General features: G+C 33.7%; 2 protein-coding genes across 2 annotated transcripts; both read right to left on the bottom strand.

Annotated features, from left to right (window-relative positions):
- Positions 1-2,712: 2,712 nt before the first annotated feature.
- On the bottom strand, positions 2,713-3,742 carry LOC135149722 (agamous-like MADS-box protein AGL62). Its single transcript, XM_064085532.1, has one exon. It carries the CDS (start codon positions 3,363-3,365, stop codon positions 2,727-2,729), a length of 639 nt encoding a protein of 212 aa, XP_063941602.1. The 5' UTR covers positions 3,366-3,742; the 3' UTR covers positions 2,713-2,726.
- A 6,029-nt stretch (positions 3,743-9,771) lies between these two features.
- On the bottom strand, positions 9,772-12,611 carry LOC108225930 (uncharacterized). The gene is made up of 7 exons (XM_017400880.2): positions 12,416-12,611; positions 12,153-12,224; positions 11,871-12,106; positions 11,491-11,718; positions 10,833-10,918; positions 10,294-10,465; positions 9,772-10,116 (listed from the first exon to the last, which is right to left on the bottom strand). The coding sequence occupies exons 1-7, from the start codon at positions 12,609-12,611 to the stop codon at positions 9,772-9,774; spliced, it is 1,335 nt and encodes a 444-aa protein (XP_017256369.2).
- Between the last annotated feature and the right edge of the window lie 2,116 nt (positions 12,612-14,727).

Genomic DNA, 14,727 nt, shown 5'->3' with positions numbered 1-14,727 from the left:
GTGTAGTGTTTCTGGAGAGATGTGAAGTTTGGAGAGATGGGTTTTTAAGACCCCCAATTTGGTGTGCTAAGGAAGCCATTGATGTGATGTTTGGATGGTTTCTGATATTTCTTTCATGAATTGTCATTAATTGATTGACCAATATTATATCATTTTACTGTTTTTTATTATCTTAGTTGTTCTATAAATGGAGCAGATAGTACCGGTATCTAAACACGAAATATCAAATGAGACTGAAAGATATATTATTATTATGGCTTTGATCGAGGAGGCATAATCACATATTCTCCTCCCTTCGGGAGTTGAACCTGTGACCAAGAGGATACAAGTCCCCTCTTTAACCAGCTTAACCAACCCTTGCGGGCGAAAGATATATTTTTAACTAATGTTTATTGAGATTTTTTACTGAACAGACTAATTATAAATTTTTGACAGGAATTTTAATCTTATTATCATGAAAAAATTGATTCATTTTAAATTTTTTTGAATTCAATAGTTTTCTTCCCGCACAATATATGCTAGGTGAAACCTGTTGTCATAAGTAGAATAATTTTAATTTTAACTATGAATATAGTTCAAGATCCAAATGTTTTTGTTATGAAAAATTATAAGCCAAATGTTAACGATTTTAGAACTTATACGCAAGTGCACGTATCGTTGTAAAAATTATAAATACCACACACATTTGTTCTACTGATTCAAGTCAAACTACACATTGGTTTTAAAAAGGGCAAAGTAATTAACCATCAAGATTTACTAACACAATATAATTGCAAGATTAACAAAACTAGACCAATAACTTCATCTTATGTTCATCAAGAATCACTCTTATGTCTTTATTTCTATGCTCCAACTGCTAGCCTAAGGTTTCTACTAACCACAAGGTCCTTCCGAAACTCAAGTGATCCTAATTCATCAACCAATTTCCATAGTCCTATAAAGAATTTAAGTCTTCGAACCACCTTAAAAACTATCTTATATAGACTACTTGAGGTGTTTAAGTATATTCCTATCCTAAACACAAATCAACACAAGTATTAATCCCAAGTTATAATGATATAGCCTTAATTCAAGTTTTCTCTCCCAAGTCAACAAGAATTACCAAATCAATTTCAAGGTTGATCATTCCTTAAAAAGCAATATACACAAATCATCATAAACAATTGATAAGAGGACCGGAACCAAGAATTGAAAAATAATCTTATATATAGGCCTCGCAAGAGTTCTAATTCATCATTACAAGAAAATAAACTAAACACATGAAGGAAGACATGATATCAAATATACAATCAAGAAAAATGAATAGGAGAAGATGAAACTCTGAATTTGATCTTCAATTACTAGCTTTCTCCTTGATGCTTCTTCTTTTTCTTCCACTCGGCTTTCTCCCCTGTGTTTCTTTTTTTCCTTGCGTGTAACTGCTCTGGTGTAATGTTTGTGTGTGTCTCTTGGCCCATGTAACTCCCAAGTCCATTACAAAATAAAAATTAATTGATCTATTTTTAACCTATACTATATTTTGAATATAATAATAATACTACAAAGAAGTTTCCTAAATAGAAAAAAAAATTGAATAGGAGTCTAACTTTCTGCTTCTGGCAGTTTTCTGGATTGACTGGGATGTCATTAAATTCTGAAACCTTATCTCAATTAAAGGTCTTCTCGCAAGTTTTCCAATGGCTGTTACGGGCCCAAAACGGACTTGTAGAACTCCAGTTATGATGAAAACAATGAACACAATACAATTAATCCCAAAATCCGAATTTTGCTAGAAATCACTTCAAATAATGCACTTTTTGCTCCATTCCTTTTATTATAAGAATTCTTTATTTTCTACAAGAAAACATGAAAATATATATTAATAAAATCCAATTTCATGTAAAAGTAATTAAAATATAAGGAAAAAGTGTGATTATAAATATCACACATCACCAAAGTATAATGTATATATGTTTTTTAATATTTTGCATATATATTTGAGATGCAGGAACTTAAAATATATGTATTTAATAAATTCTAACAAATCGAGAGTAAAAAGATTATGAATAATTTCAAATATGAAACAACCATATTGCAATTTAGCGTAGAGCATCTTCAATGGGGTTGACTATAATTGTTAGCTATATTGGATACGTAAGATACCATATAAAGTTTGTTGAATCCGTAAGACATTGTAATTCAATGGTATTGGCTATATTCGTTCGCTATAATTTAAAAATCATATGTTATTAATATTTTAGATTGTGAAAATAAAATATATAATTTCAATATGGTAATAAATGGTGTAATCTTACTACAGATTTCCTACATGTTTTCCTACATGTTTGTAGAAGTTTGACAGGTTGGTTCTCTCTCTCTCTCTCTCTCTCTATATATATATATATATATATATATATATATATATATATATATATATATATATATTTATTTATTTATTTATTTATTTATTTATTTATTTATTTGTTATGTCAACTAACTTTTTAGCTAAGGACTTTCTATGGTATGATTTTTTCTTCAAATAAATAAATTAAAATGCCAAATTGTAGCTTTGTTAGGTAATTCATCACATCACCAAACTAAATTATAGCAAAATTATCCACTAATTATGACAACGATACCAATAAAATAAAATTTAACATTATTTATGTTCACATTGGTAACGGAAAATAAAACATTGTGAACTAGTGAGCTACTAGCATAGGACCTCATTAAAGCTGTAAAAACAATCAAAAAAATCCAACAGTACCATAACCAAAATTGTTTGAAACATTCAGTTCTGCAGGCTTGGCCTCAAACTGATCAAAACTCCTCAATGCATTATCACCCAAAAGTGGCAAGGCATTCACATTCTCAACCAAAATCTTGTTAGCTTGATCTGTCACATTCCTCTTCAGCTCTTCCATGGAATCCCTCAGTTGTTCCAGCTCATGCAACGCTAATTTCTCGACAGGAGATTCCCACCAGAACTGGCCCTGGCTAGCTTTCCTCATCTGATCCAGCGTCTCGCCTCCTTGCCTCTCGGATTCTAGCTCATGAAGAATTTGTGTGAGCTGGAAATTGAGTTCACGTACGCTAGCATTGCGGTGAACCTCAACTAGATGGAGAGTGGAATTGGAATTGAGAGGGGGGTTTCGGGTGAAAAACCTATCAATGATTGATTCAACATTAGGGTGGCCGAATGAAAACACTTTTCCAGCAGGAGAGAAGACTATAATAGCAATCTCAACGCCACAAAGCGTGCAAAGTTCACTTGCTTTCTTGAATAGGCCAGATCGCCGCTTTGAGAAGGTAACTTGCAAGTTATTCTTTCTCTCTATCTTCGCAATTTTGATCTTTTGGCGCCCCAAGCTTGGCTTCTTCGCCATTGTTAGAGAGAGAGAGAGAGAGAGATGAATACTAATCTCTCTGGAGGAAACAAATATTGGTAATCGAAAAACCAGACAATTTATAGAGGTCTTGCAAATAACTTTATAGCCTGGCAAAAAAATTATACCACATGATTTTTAATTTTTACTTCTTTATGTGAAGATTTTTTGCAATGATTTGGGAGTTATAAAAATCTTAGTATTAATATTGGATCTGATGGAATTAATTGTGTCTTAGTTGGCATTGTAATTATCCTATAAGACATTTGCTTGTCAGATCATTTAATTTCAACAGTGATGATATTAATCACATTTCAGGTAAACACCAATGTCATTGATATGTGATCTGATATGCATGAACTTTTATCAATGTAATTAAGAGCATCATTATGCACATTACACCATGATATAAAGTCAGATATATGTAAATTATTAATGTACATCAGTAAGATTCACTTGAATCCTCTGTTTTTCAGCAATCAAAGCTTTCTTATCCAGTGGTCAGTTTTGCTTATTCTGTGTCTCTCTCCGCCCTCTTCTTACCTTAGATGGTAATACAGTGAGAAGGGGAACTGATCAGTATAGGAAGAACATAACTAGTAACAAATTATATCGAAATAAGTAAATCATCCAGTATATATAACCCTGATATTGATTTTACCATTCTATAACTAGGAAAGTCTTGCACTGTATATAGAAGAAGATGTAGAAGATCGGGTTTACTTGGCTGTTAGGAAATATTACTAACCGAAGAGTAAAAAACGTGCCAGGGCCAAAAGAAGGATGGTAAACTCGTGTCAAATATATTTTGATATTAACTTTGTTTCTTTTTTGTGCTGGGGAAAAAATATGTTAATAATTGATTAATTTCCCATACTTGTTCGTTGCAGTGAAAATGAAATTCAACATGTGAAATAAAATATTTACACGAACAATCAAACACAAGAGTTCTCAACATATAGATCGTCTTTCACCAAATTCAGTATTTTTTGAAGATATTGACACTGCAACATATAGGAGAACATCAAGCTATCACCAGCCAATAACAAGTTGCATACCACGACATTGTCTCTACCAAACATATAGGAGTACCGTTTCTGACTGCAAAAATGGTGCATGTAGAGCCTCAGAACACAAATCCCTAAAAAAAACAGTAGGATGCCGAAGTGTTGCAGTTCATAATCTTATTAGCATGTCTACTTTGAAAATGCAATTCAATTATCAGAATTTAGATCAAATTTCACATTCCTCCATCCTATGGAATGCATATATGGATCACATCTAATTTCCATATCCCAATCTGTTCTTCCTAAAAGAATGCATCCGCTCAAAGTCCACAATGATGTTGTAATGTAAAATCAGTCTCTTTGTAAAGACATCCTGGACTCAGATCTGGAAACACATCCTGCACTTGGATCTGGAAGTATCCATCGTACACTTCAATTGTAAGTACCAAACCGGCTAAAAGCATCTCCAATTGACTCTTCAAATAAGATATTAAGTAGCATAAAAACCCGTTACAATATTGTGTGTTAAATAATATTTGTATGTGATGATGTTGTTTAAAGCATAAATATTAGTTTTTATTTTCGAACAAATTATGAGATTGTGAATATACAGTATTTACAACCTAACAGCATTAATAATAATAACAACAATAATAGTAAGTGCCGTATTTTAAAAAAATTCATGAATAAAAAATAACATATGAACAAATATTTTTGATATTTAAATTCGTTAGGATATATAGGTTATTATCATATTATCTAAATAAGTCAAAATTTCATCCGGAATGAATAATGATTTTAAATATATTAGAGTTTCTCCAATGAGACTCTTAAATCATTCTTTCAAATATAATATAATATTTGGTGAGTTAAGACATTGGAAAAAATGACAACTCGAATGCTCCTCTTTATACTTGCTCCTTATTCATATAGATGAAAGGGAAAAGTAAAAAGTGAGAAATGTTGGACGTAAAGTTGGAGGGCTTATATTATATTCATGGAAAAAAACTAAGAGCTACTAGATGCTCTTTAAAAAAGACGAGAGATGATGAGCTCTTAAATTTTTGAAGAGCTTCTAAGAGCTCATTAAAGCTCTAAATTTTGCCTTGCTCTTTAAGTTTGAAGCTAAGAGCTTATTTGGAGAGCCCCTTGGAGATATGCCCTCACACCTCATTTTTTGCTTCCGTAATTTATTGTTGAAATTATTAATTTTTATCTAATACAACATGATTTCGGTGAAAACTTGTTATGCACTTATGAATGATGATATCCTAATTTATGATTAGATGGGGTTGTGTGATTTGCGTTGTTCAACATTTCATTTCTCTTTTCTTATGAGCAGTTTTATTGTCAAAATGTATTTCTATTATATGAATTATGCGAAGATTTTATAGCATTAAAGATATTTTCAAACTCAACGGACAACTTTCTGTTATTTAAGATCGGACCGACATGAGAGGATGTAGATTTGGCGTCATAGTTGAGCGATACAAGATGGGCGTGATGTGTAAAATAATATCTACCGCGAGTGCACGGTGTCTGTTGTAAACAGATACTAGCAAGTACGGGTCGAATCCACACGGAGACAAGTTTCAAGAACCTTAATCTGATTATTACAAATTGTTCGACAAGACAAATGAATATTGAAGATTTAACTAAATATTGAAGATTTAACTAAATAATGCAATGTAAAATTGATTTATATAAATTAACTAAAGTCTAGGACAATTCAGGTTCACCATGCTTACACCAAAATAGTTATTCATATAATAATTCAACAAGTCATGTAATTAGAGCAATTGTTAATCTCTCTCAAGGATTAACACTCTCAGGAATCCATTGATACTCTCGCACTCAATTTCAGTCCCGCTAATCTTATGTGTGCCTCTAGTAATTACATCTCTCTATCTTGTACTCCTATTTGCATACAGTCAATCTACGATATTGACCAATTACACAGATCAAACATCAAGACATATAGACTAGAATTACGCATTACCCATTAAACCATTAATGAAAATAAAGCATTATAATGGTGCAAACACGGTTCCCCTTGTGTCCTAGAATGAAACTACTCGCACATAGTAGCAGAAGTAAAAGCAACAAAAATAATGAAGAGAGCCATATAAAACATTAACAAGTAAAACAAGAGATGAAAAGAGAATACCTCAAACTTATATTAATGGAGAAAATAATGTCTAGAATAAAGTATGAAGAGATGAAGAAGAAAACCCTAACCCTTTGTAAAAATAGCGTATGTAGCTAAAGTCTATTCTAATGGTAATCTTCTAATAATAAAATATGATCCTATTTCTATAATAAAAGTCTTTCTAATATTTTAAATCAATATACAAAATAGAACTCCAAAACCAACAAGGATTCTCTCCCAAAATTCGTAGCTGTCTTTGCTGCTCTGTTTTCCGGCTTTTTTAGTTGGACTTTGCTTGGTGGACCACTTCTGAATTAAAGAAAATCTATCGGGCTTCGCGTGGGCTATAAGATCGTCCAAATTTGACATCCGGAACCCAAGATATGGCCCAAACAGTGCAGAAATTGGGTTGAACCCAATAAATCCGAATTTTAATAGAATTTAGCTCCAAAATAGCTAATTTATCTTCAAATCCTTCTCAACTTGGAATTCTTTATTTCCTACAATAAAACAATAAATTCTATTAATAAATGTCCAAATCAATGCAAAATATTAATAAATATAAGAATAAAATCATATAGAATCTATACTATACTATAAAAAGCCAACATAGGTTTAATTTGTAGTCGTACAAAATTTTGGTTAGCTTTTTTTGGTTTAGGCATGTTTTATTGATTTACCCATTTTACCCCTACTAAAAATATAAAGAATACAACTAACCATCAATCTCTTATTAGATTCCAAACTTTAGTTGGTAATTCAAATCTTAGTTTTACAAACAACACCAAAGAATATCACGGGATCCAAGCATCAGTCTCCCTCTCCATCACACATACACTCAGCATTCGCCTTTTGTCTCTGTCTCCACCGTGCATAGTAGCTTCACATAAAATCCAATAAAAAGAGGCAAAGAAATAGCTCAAAGAGGTAAACTTAATAGTGTTATGAGTTTTAATTGTTGTTTTTTGAGTTTTAATACTTTATTATTCTTAATATAATTCTTTTTAATTTTAATTTATTATACAACAAATATTTTTTTTCCATACGTATGAAGATATATACGAAATATGAAAAATCTGATTTAAAATTAATTGAACAATATATTAACACATATTAATAACAGAAAAATATTCATAAATAGATTATAAATTGTAAAAGTTAAATTTTTATGAGAAAATATAATTAGTTGGTTAATAATTTAAATTCAATTTATTAATACTAAAATACTAATAAAATGATATTAAAATTTAAATTATAAATAATTAATTACGAACTATATACCCGCCCGTGCTTTGCACGGGTTAAAGGCTAGTATGTATAAAAATATATTCTATCAAACATCCCCACACTAAGCTTTTGCACGTCCTCGGGCAAATAAGCGAAATAAAACTAAGTCTTAACTAACTAACACCACTTTCGTAGATGACACGATTGCATTGAGCATATGCAACAAGCCATTAAACCCCTAGGCAACCCTAGTAGGACGAGTTTTGTCTTGTGAGGGTTTATAGTGAATCTACCCACAAAATTTATTATTTTCTACCAAGTCTTAAACATGCAACTACTATGAATGCAGTCTAAATAATATGCCTAAAAACAAATAATGAAAACATCAACCTCGTTAATATATAATCCTAAGAATATGCAACAATCAAGACATTCATCTATCTCACATATTAATCATGCAATTTTTTCACTGCAAGTATGGCGTGCATCGTGTGTGCTCAACATGCTTCTAATGAAACAAAACAGAGACCAACAAACTTAACAGAGTCTTAACCATGAGTCGTTAATCAAAAAAATGCTTAAACACTTCGTTACATTAGAGTCAACTACAATTCAGGGTCACAAAGAAAATTCTATGCCTCTCTTATTGTCCTATCTTTTTTTTTTCATGCTCGGTCTAAGGTCGGGACGCTTCTCAAGGTAAGTGAGTTACGACCACCATAAGACTTTGATAGCTCGTTTTTTTCTATTTTATTAAGTCAAGTAATTCTCGAGTAACCAAGGGTTGTGAAAAGTCACCAAGAAATTTTATTTGTACTACAATTGCACTTAATACCAGCACAAGTACGTGGATCGTCCTTTTCAAAATTTACCACCCGTTGATCTCAAAGGAGTACTCGATAGTTTATTTGCAATATTTATTTATTTTTTCTTTTTTTAGAAGGCATATACATCCCAAAGTTCCCCAAACTTAAGAATTACATACTATAAGCTCAAAAGAGAATAATCAAAATTCTACGTTCGACTCATAGCTAAGCCTCAAGAATTAAGCTAGTCTAAGTCTCGTCTCTAGTGCATTTAATAGTGTAATTATAATGTCCGCACATATGATCAAGATTACTAGCCAAAAAATTATGCAAATAAAATCATCATAAGAAATTAACTTGGTATCATATACTTTCATGAAACTATGCAACCTAAAAGAAATAAAAAAAAACAACTAAAAAAATGCATACAAAATTAATAACTACATGCTCTAATTTAAATGCAACTAACATGAATTTCCTAAATTCATGACATGGCAATCTACAATTATTTTCTAATTTTTTATTTGAATTTTTTAATATTGAATTTTTTTGTGATTTTTTTAATTATTTTCTATAAATGTATAAATATATTAATATAATATTAGTTAGATAGAAAACTCCCTTGATATGCCGCTGAGTTGCTCTGGACTTCTCAGGATTTTGTAAAAGCTGATGCTCCTTCTCAACAAATGCATTAGATGTCACAATGGTTAGATGGTGGCTTGCAAATTTTGCACTCCAAAAGTGCAGGGATCAAACTGGGCTGGACTGGAATTGAAAATTGGACTCAGCTGCTAAGTGGGCTTGAGGCCGAGCCCAGCGGAAGAAAGAAGCGCGTTAATATGAGAAGCTCAGCAGCGTGAAGACAGAAGCATAAAACGTCAGTTTAATAAAAATTGATTGGCGGTATTGGTGGTCTACCTTGTGTGCGCAAGAGGCCAGGAGCTTCTCATATTAACGCGCTTCTTTCCACAAGAAGTTGGGAAAGGTCCCATGAAATCAACACTCCACACATCAAAAATCTCAACCTCTAGAATCCCGATTTGTGGCATCTCTTGACGTTTAGAAATATTACCTGTCCTCTAACAAGCATCACAAGAAAGAAAAAAAGCACGAGCATCCTTGAATAGAGAAGGCCAGTAGAAACCAGATTGAAGTACCTTTGCTGCAGTCTTAGAAGGACCATGATGACCTCCACATGGAAGAGAATGACAATGTCAGATAATGTCGTTTACTTCACCCTCGGGGACACATTTACGAAAGACTCCATCCGCACACTTCCGATACAAGAAAGGGTCATCCCAAAAGTATTGTTTAGCATCATGAAAAAACCTCTTTCGTTGTTGATAAGTCAAATCTGGAGGATGGGAGCCACTCACACAAAAATTTACAAAGTCTGCATACCATGGGGTGTTTGCGGCAATAGCAAATAAGTGGTCATCAGGGAAGGAATCATCAATAGGAATGTCAGGAGCAACATCAGATTTGAACCGCAATCGTGAAAGATGGTCTGCAACCAAATTCTCATCACCCTTCTTATCAATGATTTCCAAGTCAAATTCCTAGAGTAATAGAATCCAACGAATAAGCCTTGGTTTTGCTTCCTTCTTGGCCAATAGATATTTAAGCGCCGAATGATCAGTGTGAACAATGACTTTGGAACTGATGAGATAAGTTCGGAACTTATCGAGAGCATAAACAACTGCTAAGAGTTACTTCTCAGTAGTAGCATAATTCACCTGAGCTCCATCCAAGGTTTTACTTGCATAGTAAATTGCGTGCAAAACCGTATCTTTCCGTTGACCAAGAACAGCTCCAATAGCATAATCACTTGCATCACACATGATTTCAAATGGAAGATTCCAATCTGGAGGTTGTATGATTGGTACACTTATCAAAGCATGCTTAATCCTGTAAAAAGACCCCAAACAAGCATCAATAAACTCAAATGTGGCATCCTTAAGCAATACTCCCTCTATCCCATTTAATTCTATACGTTTCTTTTTCACTGCTCGACACGCATTTCAATGCTCTTATACAATATAGTTCTATAACTTATTTTTAAACTTTCCTTTTTCTGAATAAAAATAGAACATTCAAACTTTTATTCAGAAATGAAAAATCTTAAAAATAAGTTATAGAACTATACTTTATAGGAGCATTAAAGTCCGTGCCACGTCCCCGTCCCCTAATGTATATAACTCAGGGGAACGGAGGGAGTAATTAAGTGAGAGATTTTGCAATTTTTGAAATATCTTTAGTAAAACGTCGATAAAACCCCGCATGACCCAAGAAACTCCTAACTCCCTTAACATTAACAAGAGGAGGAAGTTTCTCGATCACTTCAATTTTTGCTCTATCAACCTGGATGCCATGTTCAGAAATAAGATGACCAAGTACCACTCCTTCATTGACCATGAAGTGGCACTTTCCCAATTTAGAACCAAATTGACCTCTTCACATCTTTTTAACACTTTTGAAAGATTATGCAAACACACATCAAAATCGGAACCATAAACACTGAAATCATCCATAAATACTTCCATAATAGACTCAATGAAATCAGAAAATATGGATGTCATGCAACATTGAAAAGTAGCAGGCGCATTGCACAGTCCAAAAGGCACCCTTCAATATGCAAAAGTACCATATGGACATGCGAATGTAGTCTTTTCCTGATCATCAGGGTGTATAGGGATCTGGAAGAACCCTGAATACCTATCTAAATAACAAAAGAACTTATGTTTAGCAAGTCTTTCAAGCATTTGATCAATGAATGGGAGTGGATAATGATCCTTTTTAGTGGCAGTGTTTAACCTACAATAGTCAATACACATTCGCTAGTCTGTAATAACTCTAGTGGGAATCAATTCATCTTTATCATTCGTAATTACTATGGTACCTCCTTTTTTAGGAACTACTTGAACCGGGCTCACCCGTTTAGAATCAGAAATTGGGTAGATGATGGCCACATCAAGTGGTTTTATCACCCTCTTTTTAACTACCTCTTGCATGTTCGGGATCAAGAGACGTTGTCCCTGTATGCAAGGCTTATGATCCTCATCAAGATTAATTCTATGCATGCAAAAATCTGGTCTAATTCCCTTAAGATCATCAATACTATACCCAATAGCTTTCCTATGCATACGCAACACAACAAGAAGCTGAGAAATTTGATTATCATCAAGTTAGAACTAACAATCATAGGACGAGATTCATCATCATCAAGAAAAACATACTTAAGACTAGATGGCAAAGGCTTTAACTCTAACTTTTTCGCTTGAGGTTTATCATAAGGAGTGATATTATTTGTTACCTCAAAGTCCCTCGAATTTGCCTTACCATCAAGCTGAAGAACCAGTGAATCAATTTCAACATGTCCTTCTCCTTCGGAAGCTTCAAGCATAAGAACTGCTTCCAATGGATCATCTAGTAGAACCTGTGGTAGTTCATCTTGGACGATTGCATCAATAACATCAATCATGCAACAAGTATTCTTAAGCATAGGGGACTTAAGAGCAGATGTTAGTGTAAAAGTACTTTTATTATCCCCTACACTCAAAGTTAAAGTCTCATTTTTTTACATCAATAACAGAACCTGTACAGAGAAATGGCCTACCCAAAATAATGGGAATTTGACTATCATCTTCCATGTCCAAAACCACAAAGTCTACAAGAATATAAAATTTAATGGATATTTTATAGAATGGTCTGCCATTTGAAATGTCAATTGTGTGTATTTAAGATCTCCCATGTTTAGTTTTTGAAAAATTGAGAGAGGCATAACAGAGACGCTAGCGCCTAAGTCGCATAAAGCTTTGTCAATAAACAATACACCCAAGTGACATGGAATTGGAAAACTTCCAGGATCTTTAAGTTTAGGTGGAGACTTATTTTGTAAAACAGCACTACACTCTTCAGTAAAAGCAACTGTCTGCACCTCACCAAAAGATCGTTTCTTTGTAAGAATATCCTTTAGAAACTTTGCGTATGATGGAACTTGAGAAATTAAATCAGTGAAAGGAACTGTTACCTCAAGATTTTTTACAAGTTTCATAAACTTACGAAACTATTGGTCTACCTTTTCTTGTTCATCCAGCTAGGGAATGGCTAATTAGGCACAAAAGGTGGAGGAGCATTAACAATCTTCTTGGTATCATCATTCTTGCTTCCTTCAGTTCCATCCTTGTTTGTCAAATCAATAACTTCATTCACCTTATCATCATTGGAGCTTCCTTTTTCTTTCTCGTTGATCACATCATCAGCATGCATTGGAGGACCATCATATGTGAGACCATTCCTCAAAGAAATAGCATTTATATTCTCCTTCGAATGAGTTGGTTGAGATGGTAAAGAACCAGGTTGCCTTGTAGTTGAAGAGCTGGCTAATTGTGCAATTTGAGTCTCCATCATCTTGTTGTGAGTCCTCAACTCTTTAATCTCCCTCATGTTGTCTTCATGATTCTTTTGCATTTGAATCAATATCTTCATCACATCGCTTGTCTAATCAGGCTGTACAGCTTGACTACCTTGAAAATTATGTTGCTGATGGGGTTAATGAAATCCAATAGGATTCATAGGTCCCTGAGTAGGCCTGTACTGTTGTTGCTGAGGATGCTGATATTGTTGTTGTTGATAGAAAGATTTTGAGCACTATTATTCCTGTATGAGAAATTAGGATGATCTCGCCACCCCGGATTGTAAATGTAGGAGTACATATTATATTGCTTCCTCTGCTGAAAAGCATTTGCCTGCTCTATCTGAAAATTCTTTGCATTCTAAACATTGTACAAACAATCATTACCAAGGTGGCCTTAAACACCACATACTTCACAAACTTGAATATTCATAGGAGCCACAGAAGATAGTGCATTAATACTCATAGGTTGAGTATAAGAGGCTTGTGAAGTTTTCAGTGAGTGAATCTCTTGTGTCAATGTTGCGAGTTGAGATCATAAAAGAGAATAAGCATCAACTTCAAGTTTACCCCCTTTCTTAGGTGTTCTCGGGTTATTGAAGTGATTTGCAGCTAGATTTTCAAGAAAAGCATAACCATCATCAACTCATAACCATCATCAACTCCTTTGTTTAAAAAAACACCACCTGCAGCATTATCTATTGTGCTCTTTGTTTCAGAGTCAAGGCCATAATAGAAGCTCTTGAGAAGAAACCACTTCTCAAGATCATGATGAGGACAAGAGCATTGAATATCTTTGAATATGTCCCATGCATCTTAAGAGTTTCATCATATTCTTGTTCAACTTGTCAACCAAATCATTATTTTTGTTATGAAGGAAATATTCAGTGAGAAAGGCTTGAGCAAATGCATCCCACTTGGTTACATTGATATCATTCAACCACTTCTGAGCTTTATCACGAAGAGAAAACCCGAACAACATAACTTTCACCTCATCTGCAGTGACTCCACGAAATTTGATAGTAGAGAAGAGCTGTTGAAACCTTTGCAGGTGAAGTGTGGAGTCTTCAGTGGGAAGACCAGCAAACTGATTCTGTTGGATCATCGTGAGCAACGCCGGTTTGATCTCAAAGTTTGCTGCTTGAATATTTGGCATAACAAGGCCAGTAGGCACACCACTCGGAGAGGGTTGTGAGTAGTTCTTCAAAGATTTATTAGGATGATCACCCATTTCAATGTTTGACCCTTGTTTCCCTTTCTTTCGTTGATCAAGATACTGCTGTAGAGTAGTGTCAAAATCAGGATCAAGAGTAGTTGATTCCACGTATCCTGTAGACCTGGGCATGAACAACTAAACAAGGAAAACAGTGAAAACAGCCTCAATTGGAACTAAAGCTCCAATGAGACAAAGGAAACAATCTAAATAATCAAACTAAAATCTATAGAAAACTAGAGCCTTCCCGGCAGCGGCGCCAAAAACTTGATGTGTAAGATAATATCTACCGCCAGTGCACAGTGCCTGTTGTAAACAGATACTAGCAAGTACGGGTCGAATCCACGGGGAGACAAGTTTCAAGAACCTTAATCTGATTATGACAAATTGTTCCACAAGACAAACGAATATTGATGATTTTTACTAACTAAATACTGCAATGTAAAATTGATTTATATAAATTAACTAAAGTCTAGGACAATTCAGGTTCACCATGCTGATACCAAAATATCTATTCATATAATAATTCAACAAGTCATGTAA

Source organism: Daucus carota, chromosome 9 (genome assembly GCF_001625215.2).
Source record: "Daucus carota subsp. sativus chromosome 9, DH1 v3.0, whole genome shotgun sequence".
Classification (NCBI taxonomy): Eukaryota; Viridiplantae; Streptophyta; class Magnoliopsida; order Apiales; family Apiaceae; genus Daucus; species Daucus carota.
This window is presented reverse-complemented; position numbering and strand designations above follow the sequence as displayed.